The sequence below is a fragment of the Cyprinus carpio genome, chromosome A4, assembly GCF_018340385.1.
Source record: "Cyprinus carpio isolate SPL01 chromosome A4, ASM1834038v1, whole genome shotgun sequence".
In the NCBI taxonomy this organism is placed as follows: Eukaryota; Metazoa; Chordata; class Actinopteri; order Cypriniformes; family Cyprinidae; genus Cyprinus; species Cyprinus carpio.
Window position 1 is genome coordinate 28,081,303 of NC_056575.1, and position 24,890 is coordinate 28,106,192.

The 24,890-nt window shown below is 35.9% G+C and overlaps 1 protein-coding gene across 1 annotated transcript; it reads left to right on the forward strand.

Annotated features, from left to right (window-relative positions):
* Nucleotides 1–366: 366 nt before the first annotated feature.
* Nucleotides 367–23,879, forward strand: LOC122141001 (stonustoxin subunit alpha-like). Its single transcript, XM_042746604.1, has 3 exons — nt 367–585; nt 1,151–1,197; nt 23,356–23,879. Exons 1-3 carry the CDS (start codon nt 383–385, stop codon nt 23,877–23,879), a joined length of 774 nt encoding a protein of 257 aa, XP_042602538.1. The 5' UTR covers nt 367–382.
* The last annotated feature ends 1,011 nt before the right edge of the window (nt 23,880–24,890 follow it).

Consider the following 24,890-nt stretch of genomic DNA (forward strand, 5'->3'; position numbering starts at 1 on the left):
ATATTATAAATATTAAATATGGTCAACCATTTAACCAGCCTGACCAGTCAAATGACTGTTAACTAATGCTGAGGTCTGAGGATGTCCTCATATGAGCACGCTAGTATGAATGAGGCATGTGTGAATAGCATATGTTTCTATGATCCTACCTCCTCAGCACATTGCTTGGTCATCTTTAAAATAATTTTCAGATTTTCAGTACACAAACAAGGTAATTGCACATATTCATAAAGTGACTGTTCTGTCTCTGTGAATTTTACACATTTGACCCGACTGACAAGATCAGAATAACAATAAATGTGCACAGTACTTTTTACTGAATAATTAGTTTAATACAAAAAGGATAAAACACATATTGTGATATACAGAACAAACTAATGTGATGTGGACTGTTGCTGTATGTTTTTGTAGGTTGTCTGGCTGTATGGTGACAGAGGAGGGATGCTGTTATGTGTCTTCAGCTCTGACTTCAAACCCCTCACACTTGAGAGAGCTGGATCTAAGCTATAATCACCCTGGAGATTCAGGAGTCAAGCTGCTCTCTGGAAAACTGGAGGATCCAAACTGCTCACTGGATAAATTTAAGTATGTCGAGCAGGAAGAGGTTTAAGGTTTTATTGTTTAAACGTTTTGGTGTCTCTTGGTATATTTATATGAGTCTAGGAGTTTTTTATGCAGCAATATATTTAGGATTTAAAAAGCACTAGTCTTCTTTTTTTAGTCTTCTAGTAAAATCTTTACTAAACTGCTCAAACAAAACAAATGAACAACAAAACAGTACTTTAGAGTACTTTAACTCACCCCCTAACTGGCCTCAAAACAGGAGAAAACAGTGAAAACACAACAAAAATGGCATCCACCTCCCTACAGCTGAGTACCTTGTATAGCAGTGGTTTTCAAACCGGTCCTGCAAGCACCCCTAGGACCTCACGTTTTGTATGTCTCCCTATATCTAACACACATTTCAGGTCTTGCAGTCTTTACTAATGAGCTGATTAGTTTAATCAGGTGTGATAGGTAAGGGAGACACAAAAAATGTGCAGTGCTGGGGGTGCTCGCAGGACCGGTTTGAAAACCACTGTTGTATAGTAACTGCATAGCAACAGCAATTTGTTTACTGACTGAATGTGACGCTGTGTGTGTTTTATAGTGTGGATCATGGAGGAGAATCCAGGATTACAGCAGGACTAAAGAAATGTACGTCTACACACACTCACACACACCTACACACACACAATTGTTTTTGTGCATTGTGGGGGTCACCTGTCAGAATTGCTACATAATGGGGACCACCCTTTCATATGATCCTACAGAACTAAAAAAAAATAATGACAAAAACTAAAAAAACCTGTTTGCCTCACTTCAGATTACAAATATTTCACTACAAAAGTTATAAACCTGACGCAGTGGTTACTTGTGGGGACATTTCAGGTATTGTGTATATCTGGGGTCCGCCAAACACACAACCAGTTTTTAGTCATTGTTGGGATTGAACTCACACTCATTTAAACTGACTTCAACACATTTTTAAAGCAGTTTGTAAAAAGACAATCTACTTTTGAACAGAATAGGAGCTGCATTATTTATAGACGTTCTATTTAATACAAAGTAACATTGCTTTTAAAAAGCATTTTCGGTGCACAAATTTTTGCAGTCTATGTGGAAGCATCCATAGAAATGTATTGTTTTAATTCAGTGCATCATAATTTTTTTGGCACTTAGAGTGGAAAGGCCTTTATATTTACAGAACTGTACTGTCATTTTGCATTACTTGATCAAATGCAACATTAAAGTCATTGCCATCTTTGTTGCTGTTGAAGGATCATAAGATATAAATTGCTTGTTTTTGTGAAGTAACACTGTCAAACAGTGACAGCAGCAGGTAAAGTTACAGCAGGAGGCCACGTCTCTCTTGCCTCCATTGAGTTTGTACAGACCCCTAAAGTGTGTGCTGGGTTTGGTGGGGGGTGATTGAGAATGAATGGGGTAAAGTCACATGACAGGAGGCAATGCCTCCATTGCAAGATTGGATATGGTTATGATCTGCTATTACTGGTTCACACGATAAATCATTCCGCATCCACAAATCAGTCTGAATTAAAAAAAATTGGATGTTAATAGAAGGACTAGTAAACAAGAGTAAACAAACAGTCAGTGCCAATAGTCTTGTGGGCAGCGCGCCAACATATAGAGCCGTTGTGCTACAGGCATCTTGAGTTCAAATCCTGGCTTGAGGACCTTTCCTAATCCCACTTACCTCTCTCTCGCTCCCATTTCACTTCCTGTCAGCTCTACACTGTCCTATTTAAATAAAGACAAAAATGTCAAAAATAAACATAAAAAAAGTAAACAAACACCTCACCCATTTACAAATCACCACTTTATGTCAAGTCAAAATCAAACTTAAGATTGAAAACATGATCTGTGGGGGGTTTTAAGTGAGCAATCAGCTCAGTGAAAATGAAGGTGCATCTTCATGTCTGTGACCAGTGTTTACTGAGCTTTGATGCCTGATGAATGAACAAAAGTTGACTATTAAAGGAACAGCCGAACATCAGTTCACAAATAAAATATATTGTTTAAATTGATGAGATGTATTAGTGCTGGCCAATATGGCCTAAAATTTATCACGATAAAATTGTTCATATCAGTTGATATCGATAATTATAACAATACATTTCTAATATTTCTTTCTTTCAAGTTTAAAGGCAGATTTTTGCTCCTAAGTGAAAGTGGTAGAAACCAGACTGTTAACTGTGGTTTTGAACTACTTTTTATGGTCAGAACATGACTAACACTTCACATTTTTAAATTCTTTACACTTTTCCAGCCAGTTTAGTCTCTGCATGTTTTAATGATAACTATAAATCATGAAGCAGGTTTGTGTTCCTGACTTTGACACGCATCTTCAGCACAGCTTGCAGTGCAGGTTGCAATACCAATAATATTAAATTTTCTTGTCTCTTAGAAATGCACATTTGACCATAGCTTGAGTTTGGATGCAGATGTAAGTTTATGTTCATTATAAAAAACAGTAACATCTGTAAAAATTGTAACAACCTAATTTTTATATTGTGAAATTTAGTTTATCTGACTGCTTGAGTTTTATTTAAATTAACCATTGGTCTTCCATAGTAGCAAACATTTAGATCATGATAACCACAGTTTAAACCACACATATTACACCTCAATACAATGGTAAAAATATAGTTATATGGATTCTTAGTATTTGTATGAAAAACAGTAGTCTAAATACACAGACTACGCTATAGCTTAATCACAAAAAATACTGTAATTAAATTCCATTACTCCTTTAATGCAATTAATTTATTTCTATATTAACAGTATAATAAAATTTGATATGAATATCCCACATTTCTGCCACAATACCATCGTGCCGTTAGTGTTACTACAGTAAATCCATGGTAAATGATGGTGATTTGTAGATGGAAAAGTCTTCTGACTGTATCGCTGCTCACAGTGTTTCTGCTGTTTGTCAGTGCTGTTTCATCTGGCTATAAACTAGTTTAAATCACAGAGTCATTTGTGTTCTTCTCTGAAATCAAGCTCTTCACACTGGATCTTACATCGCTGTTTAGTGTTGCATGACCAAGACTTATCAGTGAATAACTCTTCTGCTCTAGTGAGCTCATACTGCTGCTTGAACTTTGATTCTGCATTAACAAGGGTAAACAAGGCCTAAACCACACTACTGTAGGTCTGCACAATGACATATTCTCAATTATTAATTATTGACATTGGTAATCTAATTGCTATAATTACTGTCAATTTATAGAAATTACATTTAATGTTTGTTTTTAAGTATGTGTGGGGTATAAAATCGTTTCACATAAATCGCGATTCTATCTTCTGCATATTTACATCGATTTACAAACTGTAAAAAAATATTTTCTGAAGTGTTACATTTCTTTAACTTCGCAGTACTACTTGAAGTTTCTGACATGTTAACGTGTTATTAATCACAGTAATCAGTGCAAAAAAACTCATTGTAGTGCTGGTGCTGACAGACACACAGCCCAAGCACGAGCACAAATGCTGCCTCTCAGATTCATGTGATGTTGCCATCTGTTACAGATATATATATGAAATAATCATACTGCTTTTGACTGAATCACTATCAATTTGTATGTAACTCATACAGTGAAGACTATACAGTATTTTATTTTTACATTTGATTATTCAATTTCTGTAGTATTTCTTAAGACATTTTAAATGAACCTAGGCTTCAGAATCTGGAAATCTTAAAATTGTCAATTTGTATAATTTTTATATAGGATTTGTCCTATTGTTTATTTATTTTTATTTACCAGATGACTACTAGTCTTGTGTTTAATGATTGAATTCAGCTTTAGCTTTTGTTTTAAAATATTGGTTTGACTAAAATGGGAAGAATAAACACATTTCAAGGATTACATTTAATTTAGTGAGATTTTTTCTTCAATATCTATCAACACCAGAACCGCCAGAGGTCGCTATATACCTAAAAGCGCCAGCAGGTAAATTTTACCCTCGTACATTACAAATGTATTTATATGGCTAAAAACATATATTTTCACTTTATTATGCCACCGTCTTCACAAAGAAGTGTCTAAAGTCATGAAATGATTATGTCTAGTCATCAACTATATTTTTATCCTGTTGTTTAATGTTCAAGACTTTTTAATGCAGGCTACACTAATCCATAACGGTCAGTAGCCTAAACTAAAAAAAAAAAAAAAAGCCTGCACTGGCAAAAGAAAATATAAAGTAGTAGCCTAAAAATTTGTGTGGTGTAATATTATTATATAATGTCATTAATCAATATATTAAGATAACACATGCCATTTAAATTACTTAAATAATCTATGAATAATAATGAGTAGTAATAATTCACCACACTGCATAGGATGATGCAATGACAAATTCAAGCGCACAGCTTAACCTAAATATTCATTTGCTTAGTTATATAATTTATAATTTGAATAAAGAACAACACCATTAAACTTTGGGTAATCAAAACATTGTTTTATTCATTACATCATATAGATTGGGTTTTTATTTTTATTTTTTCTTGAGCAAACGGCCAGGCTAGAATAGTCAAGTCAAGTCAAGTCACCTTTATTTATATAGCGCTTTAAACAAAAAAAGATTGTGTCAAAGCAACTGAACAACATTAATTAGGAAAACAGTGTGTCAATAATGCAAAATGACAGTTAAAGGTAGTTCATCATTGAATTCAGTGATGTCATCATGCAGCTCAGTTCAGTTTAAATAGTATCTGTGCAATCATTTGCAATCAAGTCAACAATATCTGTTACCCGTGAAATGATAACATTAACTTGGAACTTGATTTTGTTCTTTATTCCACTAGTGCAGAACTCCCACCGTACACATTTTGTTTGATTGGTTGTTGTTTATTTGTAGTTTATAATTCTTTCATTTTTATATGTGCATACATGTGCGGTCAAACTGTAAACACAAAACAGTTCACAATTAATATTTAGCAATGTTTCACATTTCACATTTGCATTAAACATTATCACATGTAATACAATATGTATTTCTGGAACAGTCTCTCGTGTCACAGACTTGCATTAAATTTTGTTTACTATATGCAACATATTGCATGAATATTTCAACAAGTAACATAATAAACAAAATATGTCTAAATAAACAGCAAATATAATATTGACCGTTTAGGCGCTAATCGCAAATAGCGATCTAAATAAAGATAACCTTAGAAACCTCAGATTACTTAAACAACGATAACATTACTCACCACTCTGGGAATATATAGTTTAAATTATTGTTTCAATCTGGAATTATTATAGAAGTTCAGCAAGCTTAAACATGAGAACAACATGGCTTTTTTTGTCAGCCCTCTCTCCACTGTGCACTTTCCGTCAGCTATCACATGAGCCACTGTGACAACGTTCTTAAAGGGGCAGCACCTAACAATATCGCTGTAAATAGCAACACTGTAGCAAACAATAAACGACATGCAAGACAAAAATTAAATAATTAATCCAAAGTTTGATTGATTGGAGTAACGTTAGGCTAAAACGTGTAAATATGAAATCTGGATCACCATTAGATGCTGAGCCGACCCAGGATGCATCAGACTCTCCATCACTCATGGCATTTAGTGTTTCTAATACCTGCCTTCCATAAATCGCCTTTTTTTGTCATTTTGACTTAATTAATGAAACTGATAAACACTAAATCAGTGCGTGAAAGCCGTTGCCTAGAAATGTACAATGTTCAAACATAAGTGGCAAGAAAATACATGTATTATATAGTGGGTAAATTTGACCCACTAACACTTAAAGGTATAAATGCTCCATTTTTAAACTGGTTTTATCTAAATTATTTTTAACAACATTGGATTGTAAATTACATTATTTTAGTAAAAGTCAATGACTGAGACACTTGAATGTCTTATTTTAAATCTGTTATGTACATTTGAAAAACAGCCATGGGTAAAATTTATCCCGTGGCGGTTCTAGTGTTAAACTGCCTACTGCAGTCAAATAGGGAAAGACCGTAAACTAAACCAAATCTGCATAAAACAGTCTGAAATTTGATATAAAATCATGAATAGGTTTAAATCAAATTGTGACCTCAAGAACTGATCTGAATTTCAGTTGTGAGGTACCAAAAGAGTCCCCTATTATTAAGAAAGCTAAGAGCTGAATTGTCCGCGTATACATCAGTAATTCAATTTCAAAATCAAAATAGTATGTAATATAAATATTGCAAAAAATTTATATAAATGTAAATACTCCACTGCTTTAAACACGCTATAGTGGTATGTTAAGATGAGGGAAGATGCTCCCTAGAGAACAATCTGCATTTACCTGTAAATTGTAACATATTTAGACAGAAATGTAGCATGTATAGGATGATGATGATGCATCAGTCAAGTTAGGTAAATGACCTCTTATAACATTTGTATTAATAATTATAACTTATTTAATTATCAACTATTTATATAAATACTAAATCATTGTAACACTGTATTTTGGCAAATTAGCTGAATATCTGGTAAAAGACAAAGCAGAATCTAAGTAAAAGAGAATCAACTGAAAGTTACTTTTGAATTATAATAAGTGTTACATTTAAACCTTAATTCTGTGTCAATTCTGGGGGTCTAATTACCTCAAGGGTCTAATTTTATAATTTCACTTCAAAATAAAATATTAATTTCTCCACGAATCTGAAAATATTAATGTGTTCACAGATACCTACCTATCAAATACACAATATCATAGACAGTGTCAAAATACAGTCATAGATTTTCCAGTGACACAAAACTAAATCAACCTCAAAACTTTTTCAACTGACTAAATTCATAAATGTTGATAATCAGATGAAATTACAAAAATGCTGTCTATAATGAAGAAAATTATGGTTTGAGTGTGGGGTGTTATTTTGCCCCGTCTTACCCTACATGTGTTATGAACATAAGCTTGTACATATGTACTGTCAGTCAGCCATAATCACAAAATGATCTCAAAAAAATTATCATAGCTCTCTTTCTTTTAAGCGCTGGGTCTGCTGGAAGTGTAGCGTCATCTTCAAATACAGTGTGCTGTGGTGATGATACTTTAGTGGACTCTGAAATAGAGCCCTGCATTTCTGACTTTTTTACGTCCCTTGGGCCGGGCTTCGGGCCAATTTTCACGTCATAGTTCAGACGCGGGCCAGAGCCTAGGGCCTGTTTTAGGCTTCTTCTTATTTTTATATTTTAGTCATCCATCAATTAGTGATGAAAACAAATTGCCATGCTGGTGAAAACAACACGAGACTGTGCTGCTGCGACTGTCAAGAGCGACTCGGTGTTTATTGTCCCACAGTAGCAGCAGTATGGTGCGTGCCGTCAGCGCAGCTGAACAGTTCTGTGTTTAAATACACGCAATAGGCTAAAGCTTGCCAGAAAGCACTGACAAAAGTAATTACCATAAATGTGTCCGGGGGAAACAGTAAGGAGATATTTGAATTATTTACTAATAAATTGTGTTTTCTGAGTCTGTCACAAAGATGAAGATGACAATCCTGACTCGTCATCTCCTCATTAGACGCACCTTTAGAGAGAAGTGCATCTTTACGGATTATGATTATAATGAAAGAGTTTTTGTTTTTGATTTGTTTTATTTCCTTAAGTAGTAATGTAAAGCTATCTATAGATATATTTATCATGTTTTTGAGGCATGTATTCACAGAGTTTCGGTTAATTTTTGCACTCCTGATAAAGACAAGACGGCAGAAAGTGCATCATGTTTGTTTTCTTTATTTTATAAAAGCACAAAGTTCTGTTGATATTGTGAGTGCACACAAATAAAAGTAGACCCTTTGCAGTTACGAATGATTGTATTAGTGATCACGCTGGCATCTCCATGTCCTGCAAAGCATCTCCGCACAAACTATTGGATATAGCGCACATTTATCTAGGTTTAACATTTAAACATTGTTATATGCTTGAACTGTTTTATATCTATAGATTTTATTTTAGGCAAGTTGTGATGATTTGAGAAGGCTAAATTGATCAAACATTGGCTCACTCTCTGCCGCTGGCCACTTGGTTGATACTTAAAAAAAACTAAAACTTATATTTAACAAACAAAAATTAGTTAATTTAATAATAAAATTAAAAAAAAAACGAAACAAAATATAATCACTTTGCTAATAAATACAAAACAGAACTATTTAATAGCTGAATCAGTAGTATAAGCTGTTTTGGGAGAAGGGGAAAAAATATGAGCTTGGGTCGGTAACTGACGAGCTGTCGGACACGGGCCAGGCTAGGGCCTGTGCTTCTTGGGACAGGCCCGGGCCAGGGCCTAATTTTGAGGCCCTTGCAGGGCTCTACTCTGAAAACAAAAATTAAGCTGGTCTGATAATTGACAAATCTCTGCATAAAGCTGACAAACTACTTTTTTTTTTTTTTTCACTATAACCTTTCAACTCATGAAGGATAAAGATACAATATATTCCAAACTGACCAAGTACATGACACAATTTTTTGCTTTTTTTAAGATGCATGTATGCAGTTGAAGCAAACAGGAACAACAAAACCATAGTGACTGCTGCTTCTCTGTCTGTTTTCTGGAAGTAAACCCATATATCAGTGCATCTTTGGAATAATCTGCCTTTCCATGAACATCTCTCTGTTTGTAAGGCTGGTAGATGTTAAACTGGAAATGCTGCATGCAGAAGTAGTTGTGCAAGCAGGCAAGAGAGTAAAAAGTCATAAAAAGGATCCAGAGATAAAACTGGTTTACTCCTCACATGTGTGCAAAAACATTTTGGATTCACAGCCTCCTTAAAATAGTGACTTGTGAACATACAACAGCACGAATGAACAGGGCTAAACCCAGTATTATTGATGCATGGCAATGTTTTTCTGCTAAAATTTTGGATTATGTAAAGGAATGACTATAAAAAGATGTTTTTTTAGTTTGTTTGTTTTTCTTCTTTCAGATTGTAAAAATATTGATATGTCTGTTGCTCCCCCTTCCCTGTTTTGTTTGTTTGAATGGATGTTGTTTTGTTGAATCAAAAATTTAAAAAGAAAAGTTGATCACAAAAAAAAAGGATCCAGAGATGAATCACAAATAATTCCTAGTAATTTACCATCACCAGAAACAACCTTAATTAATATTTGATAAAAAGAAATGGAAACATACATTAGAAAAAATATGATATGTAACAAACTGACAGTGTAATTGTTAGCTTTTGGACTGGAATTATTAGACTCTAAATCACTGTCCACACTGTAACTTTCTCTAGAGGCAGAAAACACAGAAATACGTCATTTAAAACAAAATGTAATGAATCTGCAATTCCAAAGCATTCCCTGTATTAAACTGTGTGTGTGTAAACTACCTATTGCAGAATAAAAATAAAGAATACAATTAACATCTCCAAGTTGAGAGAGAGAGAGAGGCTGTGTTTACACTGCAAGGCTTAATGCACAGATCCGATCTTTAGTTTCTGCTAATATGACAGTTTAACAGGAAACTAGTAGTGATGGGTCTTTCTTGAAAGATTAGTTCCTTTTGAACTAATCTTTAATGTGACTCGGGAAGAACGAGTCATCTCGGGGAGTAATTTGTTCAGTCGCACAAGCGCAACATACTATAGGTTCTGTACTGGAATTAGTCAAAGTCAAGTCACTAAGTCAAGTCATGTCACTTGGCGGCCATCTTTGAAACGCCTCTCGGGCATGCAAGTGCAACTCCTATCTCTTTGAATGGGGAAACATCAAATTCTACAAAACTGTTCACTAACCTTGCGATTAAATTTCATATTTGAAGTCACCAAAAAAATCTGATAACAACTGTCATAAATGTTGTTTATTTTGCTCAAATAGCGTTATAAAAAGCTTATTATTCAGGCTAGATCAGCCAGTGCGCCTGTGCATGTCTCAGAATGCTGACTGTTTCTATTCATAGCTGTCAGTCATGTGACCGGCTCGAAGACCTGGAGGGCAAAACATCCATAGAACTGCAGCACAAGCCTGTCAATTGTCCATCTGTTTCACAGCCGCAAATATTTAGATCACCTCTCAAAAGAACAAAACAAATGTATGTGAGCAAAATGCAAGTTTTAGCCATCTGCAATCCATATAAAGCACCCGCGGCAATATTTCAATCATTAAACAGTGCGACAAAACATTGTAAACCTCTTAAAGTGCTTTCATATATTTAAAGGGATAGTTCACTTTGAAATTCAATTTTGGTATGTTTTAGCTTACCTCAAGGGCATCCAAGATGTAGGTGTCTTTGTTTCCGCAGTAGTTTCAATTTTGATATTTTTAGGTCAAACCGTTCTTGTCTGCCAGTCATTTAATGCAGGTCTATGGTCACCACCTCAAAGAACATGCACAGAGAAGTCCAAATTAAACAATTCCCCATCGTAAGTACACATTGATGGCCTAAGACACGAAACGAGCAGTTTGTGTGAGAAAACAAACAGTATTTATATCGTTTTTACCTCTTGTACACAACCACGTCCCAGTGATCTGAGGGCGCGTGCGCTTCCTGGTGTGTGACGTGAGCGCACGTTCTGCTTTGGCTGCGCAAGCGCCAGAAAGCGCCGGAAGTGATCTTTCGTGCGTGTACGTCACTCATTGTTTACAAAGAACAGAGATTGTAGGTAAGACGGCTGATAGAAATGGTACTAATTTGCGTTTATTTGGGATGTTTAAACTGACGTAAAAGAAAACAATTACGTATGCTCGCTCGAACTCATCCGGGAGTGGTGAGTTTTCACGCATTCCCATTTTCTGATCCTTCTCTCTTGAAGTTATGGTTGATTGCTCTTCGGCTGGATATCAACACACCCATAAACTTATTAAAGTTGTGGAGGGTCTGCAGCGATCATTTTTCCGCTGATGATTTTACAAACCTAGACGTCGCATAGTACTGACATTATCAGCTGTGCCTATGGTGTTTCGCATCCAGCGGAGGTATGTGAACAACGTCTTTGTATGTGTCCTTTCTATTTGTAAAGCTGGCATTACATGAAATGAGCAATAAAATGTAGTTTTGATGTAAGTTAGTAAAACCAATTTTTGGGGGGGTTACTTGCATTTCTATAACTACTACTTTTTTATATGGGCACCATATATTTGGTAAGAATGGTTTTACATGAGAGAGATATCTAGTCAAACCAATGTGAAACTATGCGTACTACTCATAAGGGTGCAGTCAATTATAATACTACAACTACTACTACTACTACTAATAATAATAATACACAGTGTGTATTCATGATCGTGTAGCTCTACTTAGTGTTGACTTTGAAAGGTAACACTTCCGAAATCTCTGCGTAAACAATGAGTGACGTACACGCGCTTGGGATCACTAGTACACGCTTCCGGCACTTGAGCAGACTAAGCCAGAACGTGCGCACACGTCACACACCAGGAAGCACGCGCAGCCTCAGATCATTTGGACATGGTTGTGTACAAGAGGTAAAAACGATATAAATACTGTTCGTTTTCTCACACAAACCGCTCGTTTCGTGTCTTAGGCCATCAGTGTGTACTTACAATGGGGAATTGTTTATTTTGGACTTCTCTGTGCATGTTCTTTGAGGTGGTGACCCTAGACCTGCATTAAATGACTGGCAGACAAGAACGGTTTGACCTTAAAATATCAAAAATTAAACTACTGCGGAAACAAAGACACCTACATCTTGCATGCCCTTGAGGTAAGCTAAAACATACCAAAATTTAATTTCAAAGTGAACTATCCCTTTAAAAAGTAATATTCTCTATATTAATGACGCATATTTTCCATAGGCAAGCAGATGAGGCTGGAATATGAACACAAAAAAACATAGAAAAACATTAGCTGGTGGTCAGTGGAGCAAAGCTCCGTTCTGTCCTCCAGGTGGGCGTTCCTATGAGTGTGTGACGTCACGTGAAAACTATCAATAGCAACCGGGACTTCTAATGGCAGCTGCAGTGACACACTGACTTTACCGATTAGTGATTGGCTCCTTCATTCAGAAGGCGGGGCTTCCTGTGATTGAGCGGCCATATTGAGCGTTGCATTTTTCCCCATTCAAAACTATAAGAGTGACACGTCTTGGGTATTCTATAGTCTTTGGCTTAACCAATGCAAAACACAAAAACAAGTATCTCTGCTTTGTCAAAGTGATTTGGCCATCATATGGACAAAATTTAAAGCATAACCAACTCTTATTACCTTTATTACCACAGGAAAATAATCATCAGGAAGAAATTCACACATTTATAATCTGTAAGAAATAAATTTTAAATACAAATGGGTGCACAGTTATTATTATTACTTACAGTTATGTGATGTTTGTAAGGATTGGGAAGGCTGTAAATTATGAACTTATTTCTCTATCCAATAATATCACATCACGTGACAAAAGAACGAATGACTCGAAAGACTCAAAAGGTGAACTAATCAATTCTCTTTCTGGCTCAAACTGCATTGGTTAAGGTTATGGGTCTGACATGATGAACGAACAACTCAAACCTGAAGACTTGTCAGATTAGAGGTGAAGTGAGCTAATCATAGACTAAAGATCCAGGTAAACAATTATAGTTTTGTATTGTTTGTAGTGTGATCAGTGTTTGCGTAAGTAGTAGACATGTTAGGGAAGTAACATGTAACATTGGTAAAGTTGGTAAAATGATCCGAACACTACAAAGATTTCCATTACTACAAACTGGAGCGCTCGCGCTACACTGACAGGACAGCTGATTCAGTTGTTGCCTAGCAACAAAAGGGCAAACAAGTTCTGTCTGATCGGGGCCTTAAAGTGGAAGTGAAGCAGTCAGTCAAGTTTACTTTATTTAGTAAACTGACTTCCACTTTAATTAAACAATATATAACAAACACTATTAATGTAACTATTTTAAAGAAAAAAGATTGTTTTGTTATAGCTATTGGAGCAAGGGCGCCGCCATTTTGCAGTGTGATGTCACAGGGTTGGTTCGTTACATTGGCCAGTTACGACTCAGATGCAGAATTGGTGGGAGCGACTCTCAAGAGCATCTCGATGGTGTTTAGTGTCCCGCAGCAGCAGCAGCAGTATGGTGCATGCCGTCAGCGAAGCTGAAGTGTTCTGTGTTCAAATGCACACAATAGGCTTAAGCTTGCCACAAAGCACCAGCAAAAGTAATTACCATGTGTCTGGGGTAAACTGTAAGGAAATATTTTAATTATTTACTAATAAATAGTGTTTTCTGTGTCAGTGTCACAAAGATGAAGATGATGATCCTGACTCGCCATCTCCTCATAAGACGTACCTTTAGAGAGAAGTGCATCTTTACAAATTATGATTATTTGAGTTTTTCTTTTACATTTAACTTTAAATCATGGTTATAAGCTTGAACTGTTTCAGTATATCTATAGATTTAATTTTAGGCAAGTCGTGATGATTTGAGAAGGCTAAATTGATCAAACATAGGCTATAATCAGCTCACTGTCTGCCGCTGGCTGCTTGGTCGTACTTTAAATAAAAATATAAATAAATAATAAAAAAAAACTTATATTTAACAAACAAACAAAAATGCTCCAAACATTTTCTAAATAAACTAAACGAAATAATCACTTTTCCATTACATACAAAACTTAACTATTTTAATAGCTGAAACAGTAGTATAAGCTGTTTTGGGAGATGGGGAAAAAAGACAGGCTCAGGTGGTAATTCTGATGAGCTGTCAGACACGGGCCGGGATAGGGCATGAGCGTCTCAGGACAGGGCTGGGCTAGGACCTGAGCGTTTTGGGACAGGGCTGGGAGGGGCCTGACCGTCTCAGGACAGGGCCGGCGCCTGAGTGTCTAAGGACAGGGCTGGGCAGGGCCTGAGCATCTCGGGACAGGACTGGGCGGGGCCTGAGCGTCTCTGGACAGGGCCAGGGCGGGGCCTGAGTGTCTAAGGACAGGGCCAGGGCGGGGCCTGAGTGTCTAAGGACAGGGCTGGGCGGAGCCAGAGTGTCTCTGGACAGGGCTGGGTGGGGCCTGAGCATCTCGGGATAGGACAGGGGCGGGGCCTGAGCCCCTTGCAGGGCTCTAGCTGTGAGCACAGTGTCGATGCACTAACCACGAGGCTATCGGCACCGACTTCATACTGGATTTTAATATATTATTAATGAAGATGTTTATTAATTTTATTTAAGGAGCAACGGAATATAATTACAGTATTTTTTTGTTTTATGATTAAGCTATAGCATTTCTGCATTTATACTAAATGTATTTAGACTACTGTTTTTCATGCAGATACCTAGAAACCATATATTTATACTGTGAAATATCAATGGTTATTTTTAATAAATCTCAAACAGTCAAAATAATTAAGTTTCACCATAAAAAATGAGGTTGTTATAATTTTTACACGTTATTGTTTTGATAATAAATTTACATCTGCATCCAAACTCAAGCTACTACTGCTATCAACTCAAGTCAAATAGGCATTTCTGAAAGATAAAACTTTCATTTAGGAGCAAAATTCTGTCTTTAAACTTGGAAGAAATACGGATTTGCAATTTATTGTGATCATTATATAGTGACTGATATGAAAACAATCTGTAATAACTTTTATAGCCACATCGCTCAGCCCTACTTCCAATACACATGTTTAAGAACAGACAGAAGAAAAGCTGTCAATGGGTGTGTCTTGAATTGTTTTCTCAAACCACCTCTGTTAATCTATTACATCAATAGATAGTTGCTGGATGAGTTGTATATTTTTGTATATTACAGTAACTTTATTTATCACTTCTGACCTAGAACCTAGACTCTCTACTCAAAGCAGAAAGTCAAGAATACTGAATAATGATATAGTGGTTTTAGAATCAGAATTAGAATCAGAAAGAGCTTTATTTTTTTATATGCTTATGAATACAAGGGATTGGTTTTAGTGACATAAGCTTCCAGTACACAGAGACAACAACACACAAACACAAAAAAAATTACAAATAAATAAATTGTATGAACAGTATATAATAAGTATGATAATGGAATAGAATAGAGTAAGATGCATAGATGTACTTGGACGGAGTAGTAACAAATAAATATAAGAATATAGCACATTTTTATTGCATAAGTGGGGAACATTTAACTGTTCATAAGGTAGATTGCCTGGGGGAAAAAACTGTTCTTGACTGTCCTGGTATTTGCGACTCTGAAGCGCCGGCCAGATGGCAAAAGTTCAAAAAGGGGGTAACTTGGATGAGAGGGATCCAGAGTTATTTTCTGAGCCCTTTTCCTCACTCTGGATGTATACATTTCTTGAAGGGTTGGCAGGGGAGCACCAATAATCCTTTCAGCAGTCCGAACCGTTCTCTGTAGTCTTCTGATATCTGATTTTGTAGCTGAACCAAACCAGACAGTTATTGAAGTACACAGGACAGACTCAATGACGGCTGAGTAGAACTGTTTCAGCAGCTCCTGTGGCAGTTTAAACTTCCTCAGCTGGCGAAGGAAGTACAACCTTTGTTGGGCCTTTTTAACAATGGAGTCAATGTGATCGTCCCACTTCAGGTCCTGAGAGATGGTGGTTCCCACGAATCTGGATGACTCCACTGCAGCCACAGTGCTGTTCATGATGGTGAGTGGGGGGAGTGCAGGGGGGTTTCTCCTGAAGTCCACAATCATCTCCACTGTTTTGAGAGTGTTCAGCTCCAGGTTGTTAAGACTGAACCAGACAGCCAGCTGCTCAACCTCTTGTCTGTAAGCAGACTCGTCACTGTCCTGGATGAGACCGCTGACTGTAGTGTCGTCTGCAAACTTTAGGAGCTTGACAGAGGGGTCTTTAGAGGTGCAGTTGTTGGTGTAGAGGGAGAAGAGCAGTGGGGAGAGAACACATCCCTGAGGGGCACCAGTGTTGGTGGAGCAGCTGTTTGACATGAATTTCCCCAGTCTCACTAGCTGTTGCCTATCTGTCAGAAAGCTGGTGATCCACTGACAGATAGAGCTAGGAACAGAGAGCTGGGTCAGTTTGGTCTGGAGGACTGTTGGGATGATGGTGTTGAAAGCCGAACTAAAGCCCACAAACAGGATCCTCACATAAGTCCCTGTTTTTGTCCAGATGTTGCATGATGAAGTGCAATCCCAAGTTGATTGCATCATCCACGGACCTGTTTGCTCGGTAAGAAAACTGCAGGGGGTCCAGTAAGGGTCCAGTGATGTCCTTCAGATAAGCCAGAACCAGTTTTTCAAACGACTTCATGACGACAGATGTTAGAGCCACAGGTCTGTAGTCGTTAAGTCCTGTTATCTTGGGTTTCTTTGGAACGGGGATGATGGTGGAGCGTTTGAAGCAGGAAGGCACTTCACACAACTCCAGAGATCTGTTGAAGATCTGTGAAAATATGGGGGCCAGTTGGTCAGCACAGGTTCTCAGACAGGCTGGTGTAACTCCATCTGGGCCTGGTGCTTTTCTTCATTTGTTCTTCCTGAAAACCTGGCGCACATAGTTTTCACTGATTTGAAGTGCAGGAGGGGGGAGAGGGGGGTTGCAGGAGGTGTTAACGGTTGTGTAAAGAGATGATCAGAATGGGTGTGGGGTGTTTCAAATCTGCAGTGAAACTCATTCAGATCGTTAGCAAGTCATTGATTTGCCTCAGTGCAGGGGGATGGTGTCTTGTAGTTAGTGATGGCTCTAAGGCCTTTTCCACACTGAAGTTGAGTCGTTGGAAGTAAACTGGTCTTCCAACTTTTTAGCCTAGGTCCTTTTAGTCACTCTAATCTCTTTGTTCAGTGTGTTCTTGGCCTGATTATACAAGACTCCGTCCCCATTTCTGTAGGCATCCTCTTTGGCCTGACGAGGATGTCTGAGTTTTGCTGTAAACCATGGCTTATCGTTGTTGAAAGTTAAATAAGTCCTGGTAGGAATACATATATCCTCACAAAAACTAATATAGGATGTTACGGTCTCTGTGAGTTTGTCCAGATTGGTGGTAGCAGCTTCAAAAAACTCCAATCAGTGAGGTCAAAACAAGCTTGTAAATCCTGCTCTGTTTCGTTGGTCCATCTCTTTACAGTCTTTACTACAGGTTTAGCAGATTTAAGTTTCTGCATGTAGGTTGGTATAAGATGAACCAGGCAGTGATCAGACAGTCCCAAAGCTGCTCGTGGAACAGAGTGATATGCATCCTTTATTGTGGTGTAACAGTGATCCAATATGTTACTGTCTCTGGTGGGACATGTAACATGCTGTCTGTATTTTGGCAGTTCACAGGAGAGATTGGCTTTATTAAAGTCCCCAAGAATGATTGAAACAGAGTCCGGGTGTTGTTGTTCTGTCTCTGTGATCTGGTCAACGAGTTTCTGTAAAGCCAGGCTTACATGCGCTTGCGGAGGGATGTAGACACTCACCAGAATGAACGAGTGAAACTCCCTTGGCAAATAGAATGGCTTGCAGTTGACAAAAAACACTTCTAGATCTGAACAGCACATCTTCTTTAACACAGTTACATCTGTGCACCACCGTTCATTGATATAAAAGCATGTTTGATCAGCGCCGCTGCTCCACCAACAACAACATTCAGTAAAACGTCTGAATAATTGAAATCTGGTAAAAGATTTTGTGGTGTGTTCTGCCGAATGTTCAGCAGTTCATCCCTGGTGAAACTGATCGTGTTTGATAAACAAAAAACAGGAAAAATGAACAAAAACAGTACAAACACTGGAGAGCCAAGCACTGAAGCAGCCGTCTGCGGCACCATCGAATGTAAGCAATGGTCGATTTCTGTGGACCCAAACTGCTAGCTAGCTTTTTATAGGTGTATTCTTCTGATGCTCGATTCGAAGATCTGAGAAATATGAAAAACATAGTAACTAAGCAGATTGAGAGTAAAAGGTAATCATTACTTATTAATAAAGATTTTTAGCAATCTTGAAAGTACTTGACTCGCCACGGCCAATCTGAGTCTCCGTAATTGTGAGTGATTTGTTCCCCAGGCAGAATGTCTCGATTTCATTTGGGAAATCCAATATATACTTTTTAAATTCTGAATAAGGTTTGTTTCACTTTTTTCAAATTCAACTTTCAAATTTAACAATGTTTTCAAATCGCGCATCCTCACATCATTAACATACTTGGTGGGACTAACAGAAACTAACCAATCATTTTGACAAGCGTATAGTAGGCACTTATAGGAAGAGGGAAAATTAATAAACTGCCTGTAATTGACCATGAAAATTCATGTTAAATATATTTTAAAGCACATATATGAAGTTATAGTAAAACTATACATTTATAATTATTATCTTTTGATAAATAACATTCATCTGGAAAACTACCAGCTTCTCAGTGGGTGGGCCAAAGCTGAAAATAGGTGGGCCATTGCACACCCGGGCCCAACCGTGGCTTTGCCACTGGCACCCACTGTATATTAATGAGCATCACAAGTGCCAGTTGAGTGAAAGGGCTGGAATTTTGTAGCCATTTAAAATTAGAGACAACCCCAGCATTTTAAGCATGATCCAAACAATAAACACAGCTTTTATACATTTTGAAGCTTAAATACAATCATTGACATAAACTATAAAACAATAGGGTATTACTTATGTATTTTATGTTGTAGAAAAAAAACTTGAAAATATCTTGAGCTTGTGTTAAACTCTTCAAAAAACCTATTGATTTTGCAATGATGGAACCAGAAGTGCAAACATACAACACATTTCTGTGTTTTAGGACTCATTCATGCAGCACTGTATTCAGAGATCACAAATATACATTACCTTCTCAGTTTTGCAGATTAATATTATTGGTAATTTGCTTAGTTGTAAATACTGAAATATCTTATCTTTATATTTGCTGATGAATTGCTCTTGAAGCCCTGGTTTATTGGTTTTATAAGCAATGTGATGCTCTGCATCCTGTTGAGGTCTTCTTCGTCTTTATTTCTTTGGATTCCCAGCATTGTGACAGACCAGCTGTGCTGTAATGACTGGAAAAAAAGAAAAGTAATTTAAAAAAAAAATATTCAAAGCATTTCGGTGTTTTCTCTTTATTATGATGGTGATCTAATGCATGTGTAAAGCATATACAGTGCTTAAGAAATTTAATAGACTGTATTTGATTAATTGGGAATCGAAAAAAAATAATAATTAAGTGCTTTACTGTTTTACAAGAAGGACAGAAAAAATAGTAAATAAAAAAATTAATAATTTATGTTAAATTAATGGATAACAACAACAATAATATTTTATTGGGACTAAAGAGCTAACACAACCATTACAGAAACATTAAAAATTATTTTGTTAATCACCAATACTGTTAGTTTAGGGCATGTGATTTCATGGTTTCTGAGCTACAGCATATTGGAAATTTTATGTCAATATTTCAAATTTATTTTTTTGTCCATAATACAGAACTAATATAGACTTAAAATAGATAACTAGATTAACATAGACTATTTTCATGACACTTTTTGTCAACTTTTGACTTGACACACTTAAAAAATACTAACATTTAGTATAGTTCATATAGTCCAACCACTAACTTGGATATTTTTATTAAATTGTAGATTCTAAATTACTGTTATACAGTAAACTGTTTTTTGTCAGGAAACGGAATAAAACCCTCAACAGAATACAATGCAGTCACTAAACTAAATATATCTTACTAACTTAAACAGTTATTATAGGTAGTTATTATGTATTTCCAGAAGAAGACTTGATCTTCACTTTACTTTGTTAATGTGCAGGGAAGAGTGGGGGATGGGTCTGTCTCGCGGGAAATGTGTCCTCAATCGAGCAGACGTCATTGCATTTACTCGCGTTAATAACGTATTTGGATTTCGCGTGAAGTTGTGCCTCCATTTTTTTTTATTAATTATAATAAATATTTCTACAAAGACAGAAGATTCTCTGATTACAAGGACTTTATTTTTATCCCAGTACTGCTTCAGCAAACTTAAAAAAAACCCACCTGTATATTGTTCTGAGCCAGACTGACACCTGCACTGTGTCCCAAATGGCGCAGTGATGTCTACCAAGGGCACTTTGATGAGAGAGAAAAAGCGTGACAATAACAATGTTACAAACTGATGTTGTCTTCAAAAGTGTGTTCCTAATGACCCTCACCTTTGAGCCATACACTGTCAAAGGCTGCTGTTGTGGAGAATACAGTCTTACAAGAGTTAGTGCGCACTAGTGATGATCTCCTCTGAATAGAACACAGCCCAGTGTCGATCCAGGAACCGTGACAAACAAGGACACTAGTGATGATCTCTGAATAGAACACAGCCCAGTGTCGATCCAGGAACCGTGACAAACAAGGACACTAGTGATGATCTCCTCTGAATAGAACACGGCCCAGTGTCGATCCAGGAATCGTGACAAACAAGAAGACTAGTGATGATCTCCTCTGAATAGAACACACCTCTGGAAAGGTGACGGACAAGTGTAGTTGTGATGATCTCTGAATAGAACACGGCCCAGTGTCGCTCCAGGAACTGTGCCAAACAAGAACACAACACAGTGATCAAACTCAGTACAATCAGTCTTCATCAAAGAAAATCGTTTTTACATTTATATTCAAGCAACATGCATTTTATAAATCTCTTTACAGGGGAAATACAACGGGTTTCAAAGATTGTTTCGAGTATTTACGACTGTGAATCTAGTGCTGAAACATAAACAAAGAGCGGGTGGAGCTGCGTGCATGCGCACAACTGCGTCTAAATGAGCATCACAATATTTCAGCAAATACAAAGCTGCTCATGAATATAAACTGCTCATATATATATATATATATATATATATATATATATATATATACACACATACACACACATGAATGAGTGATACATATTTTACAGAAAATGAAAGTGAGGAAAAATTGTTGGGTGTTGTATAATAACATTAAATACACATCATAATAATTGTGTACATCTTAAGCAGCACTTTTATTAATATGTAGCATGTGTGTCACTCTCGCGCTGCCCTGCTGTATCTGTGATGGGAAAATAAAATCTGCACACCTGAATATAAGAAATGTTTCACTTCCAGGCTTCATAAATAATTACATATCAATTATTAAATTTAAATTACATTTATGCATTAAATATATATTACATATAAATTATAATGATTAAATACAAGATTAATAATAGTTTTTAAGATTGATGTTGTTTGGAATTGGTAAAATGTGCTAGGAAAGAAATATGATCAGAATATCAACTATGACCTTTGTCAAGGTAATGCAAGGAATGTTGTGATTGGTTGTCAAGGCAGCCAATCAGAATTTAGCAGCCTTGTCTCTGATTGGCTGGAATTGTGGTATATTGTAACGCTGGGTTGTGTTGAGCAAGCGATCCGTCAGCATTCAGAGAGCACTGAAGGCAGACATCAGATGAGTAAGAGAGAAGGTCTGCACAAATCCAAAACTTATTTTGAATGCAAAATTTATTTTTGTGCGCTCTAATACTTTCTTCTTTGCGAGACAAACATTTTCTCCACAAAAGTCGGAATATATGATCTTTTGCGCACTGAATTGTGGCAGAGATGTAATCCCATAGAGATCAGGCTCAGACAGAACGGTTAAATGGTAGTGTGTGTTTTTGGAGGGTCATGTTTTTTATTAGTTATTTATTATAGTGGTGTTGTGGCAGTACATCAGTTAAGACACAAGTTAAACAGGTATTAGATACTTGGGTATTGTAATTAGTAAATAAGCCTCAGAGAGAATTACAGAAAATCTTTCACAAAAGACAAGAAATATTTTCAATTGTTGGCTTCAAAGAAATGTATCTATTCAAGGTCAGTGTTGATCTCCAAGACTGAAGGAGTTTCCAGACTTGTATACTATTCTTTTATAATGTTTATATAGATTCAGTGTGTGTTCTGCAATTGACAAAAGTTTATTTTAATTCATCTGTAGGGGCAAGACAGAGTTTGTTAAAAGAAAAACAGTAATTAGAAGTGTATCTATCAGGAGGAGTAAATGCTTTGGATTTTAACACTATCAACAATGTCTTTAACATTAACTGAGTTTAGAGAAGCATGAAAATTATTCTCACAAAGACAAAGTTTTTTTAGATAATGTGTTGGTCTTCATTTTCTTCTTGCCTGTGATTTTAAATGCACCAAGCTCCTCATTAAGCTGTCTAACTTTCACAAACACACTTTGGATGCGTGAAAATTAGTCTATAAACATAATTACTCTCCCCATTCATGTGTTATTAGGAACAATCAATATTTATTATTCAAAATCAAGTGATTGGTTTAACAAAGGTTTAGTTTTTGTTATAGATTTATTAAATCATTCAGGTGATCTTTATAATTAAAATGAATTTATTTATAAATGTGGCTTAAATGTATCTTCCAGTGAATATATAAAACTAATTCATTGTATTTCCCCAAACCTACTTCAGCTTATTAAAAATGAAAACATGTATAAACATATCTTACTGCTGGGGGCCTTTCTATCAGAGATTAAACATTCAATAACTTTAAAATCAGGAACATTTTAACCAAAGGAAAAAGTACTCTTTCTAAAATATTTAAGACATTGTTAAAAAAAAAACTGCATTACAACAACAAAAAAAGAAATCACACACACACTCCTCTCTCTCTCTCTCTCTCTCTGTCACACACACACACACACACACATACACACACACACTCACTCTCACACACACACACACACACACACACACACACTCTCTCTCTCTCTCTCTCACACACACACACACATACTCTCTCTCTCTCACACACACTCTCACTCTCTCTCTCTCTCTCTCTCTCTCTACTATACACACACACACTCACTCACTCTCTCTCTCTTTCACATAAAAACACACACACACACAGATGTATTTATTGTTTTTTTTTTTTATTTCTCTTTTCTTGTCTTCAGATGTCTGTTTTCTCACACTGGATCCAAACACAGCACACACTGATCTCAGTCTGTCTGAGGAAAACAGAGAGGTGGCATGTGTGAGAAAGAATCAGCTGTATCCTGATCATCCAGACAGATTTGATTATTATTATCAGGTGTTGTGTAGAGAGAGTGTGTGTGGACGCTGTTACTGGGAGATTGAGTGGAGTGGAGATTATGTGTGTATATCAGTGTCATATAAGAGCATCAGCAGGAAGGGACGGGGTGATGAGTGTAGGTTTGGATTTAATGATCAGTCCTGGAGTTTGTTCTGCTCTTCCTCCAGTTACTCATTCAGACACAATAACATACAGACTGTTCTCTCTGTGAAGCCCATCATCAGCAGGAGAATAGGAGTGTTTGTGGATCACAGAGCAGGAACTCTGTCCTTCTACAGCATCTCTGACACAGTGAACCTCATCCACACAGTCCAGACTACATTCACTCAGCCGCTCTATCCTGGGTTTTGGGTTTATCCTGGATCATCAGTGAAACTGTGTTGATGAATCAGAAGAGACTGACAAGAGATTCTACCCATAATGCTTTGAGCTGCATGATAAATCAGTGACAGTGAGATGTTATAGAGTCTCTTCAAGACATTAATACTAATAATTATAATAATTATATTGCACTTAAAAATTAAAAGTCAGTATTTAATAGTGAAATAAAATGATTATTTTGGTTATTACTATAATTTAAATTATAACAAACATTATAAGAAATAAAGAAATGTTATGACTATAACATGATAACATAAATATTAATAATATTTATCAATAACATATTATAATTTATATTACAACAGTTTAACAAGTCAATAAAAAAAATATTCCAATAATATTACTGCAATATTTATTAAATAAATATTATATTCATATTATAACATCTATTTATTAAATAAAAGTCATTATTATTATTATTTATTAATAATAATAAAAATATGAATTTTGTAATGGTAAGATGTATAATATAAAATAAAACTCAATATTTAATAATGATGATAATAGTTGTAGTAGTGATAATAATAATATAATTAAAAATACTAACTTTATTTTACAGCAATTGTACCATTTTTAATGGATTTGTTAACATTTCAATGACAATAAAACAAAGCTATTATTATTGATTGTTATTGTTATAATATTAAAAAATACAGTTACTATTTTTATTTATAAAGACTCCCTTTTATTTTACTTTTTATATTTAAAAATAAAGTAAAAATAATATTTTGTTAATAATAATAATAATAATAATAATAATAAAATGAGCTTTTTTATTATTACTTATATGATAATAAATCCTTTAAAAATGGTTCTATTGCTGTAAAATAAAAAGCCAGTAATTTAATTGTACTACTATTTATAATAAATATTGAATTTTATTTCATATTACTATAGTTTCATTTCAGTTATAACAGTTATGTTATTATCCTATAATAATAAAATAAAATTCATGTTTTGTTAAATATTATTAATAAATACAGATTTTCTATTGAATAAATATTGCAATAATAT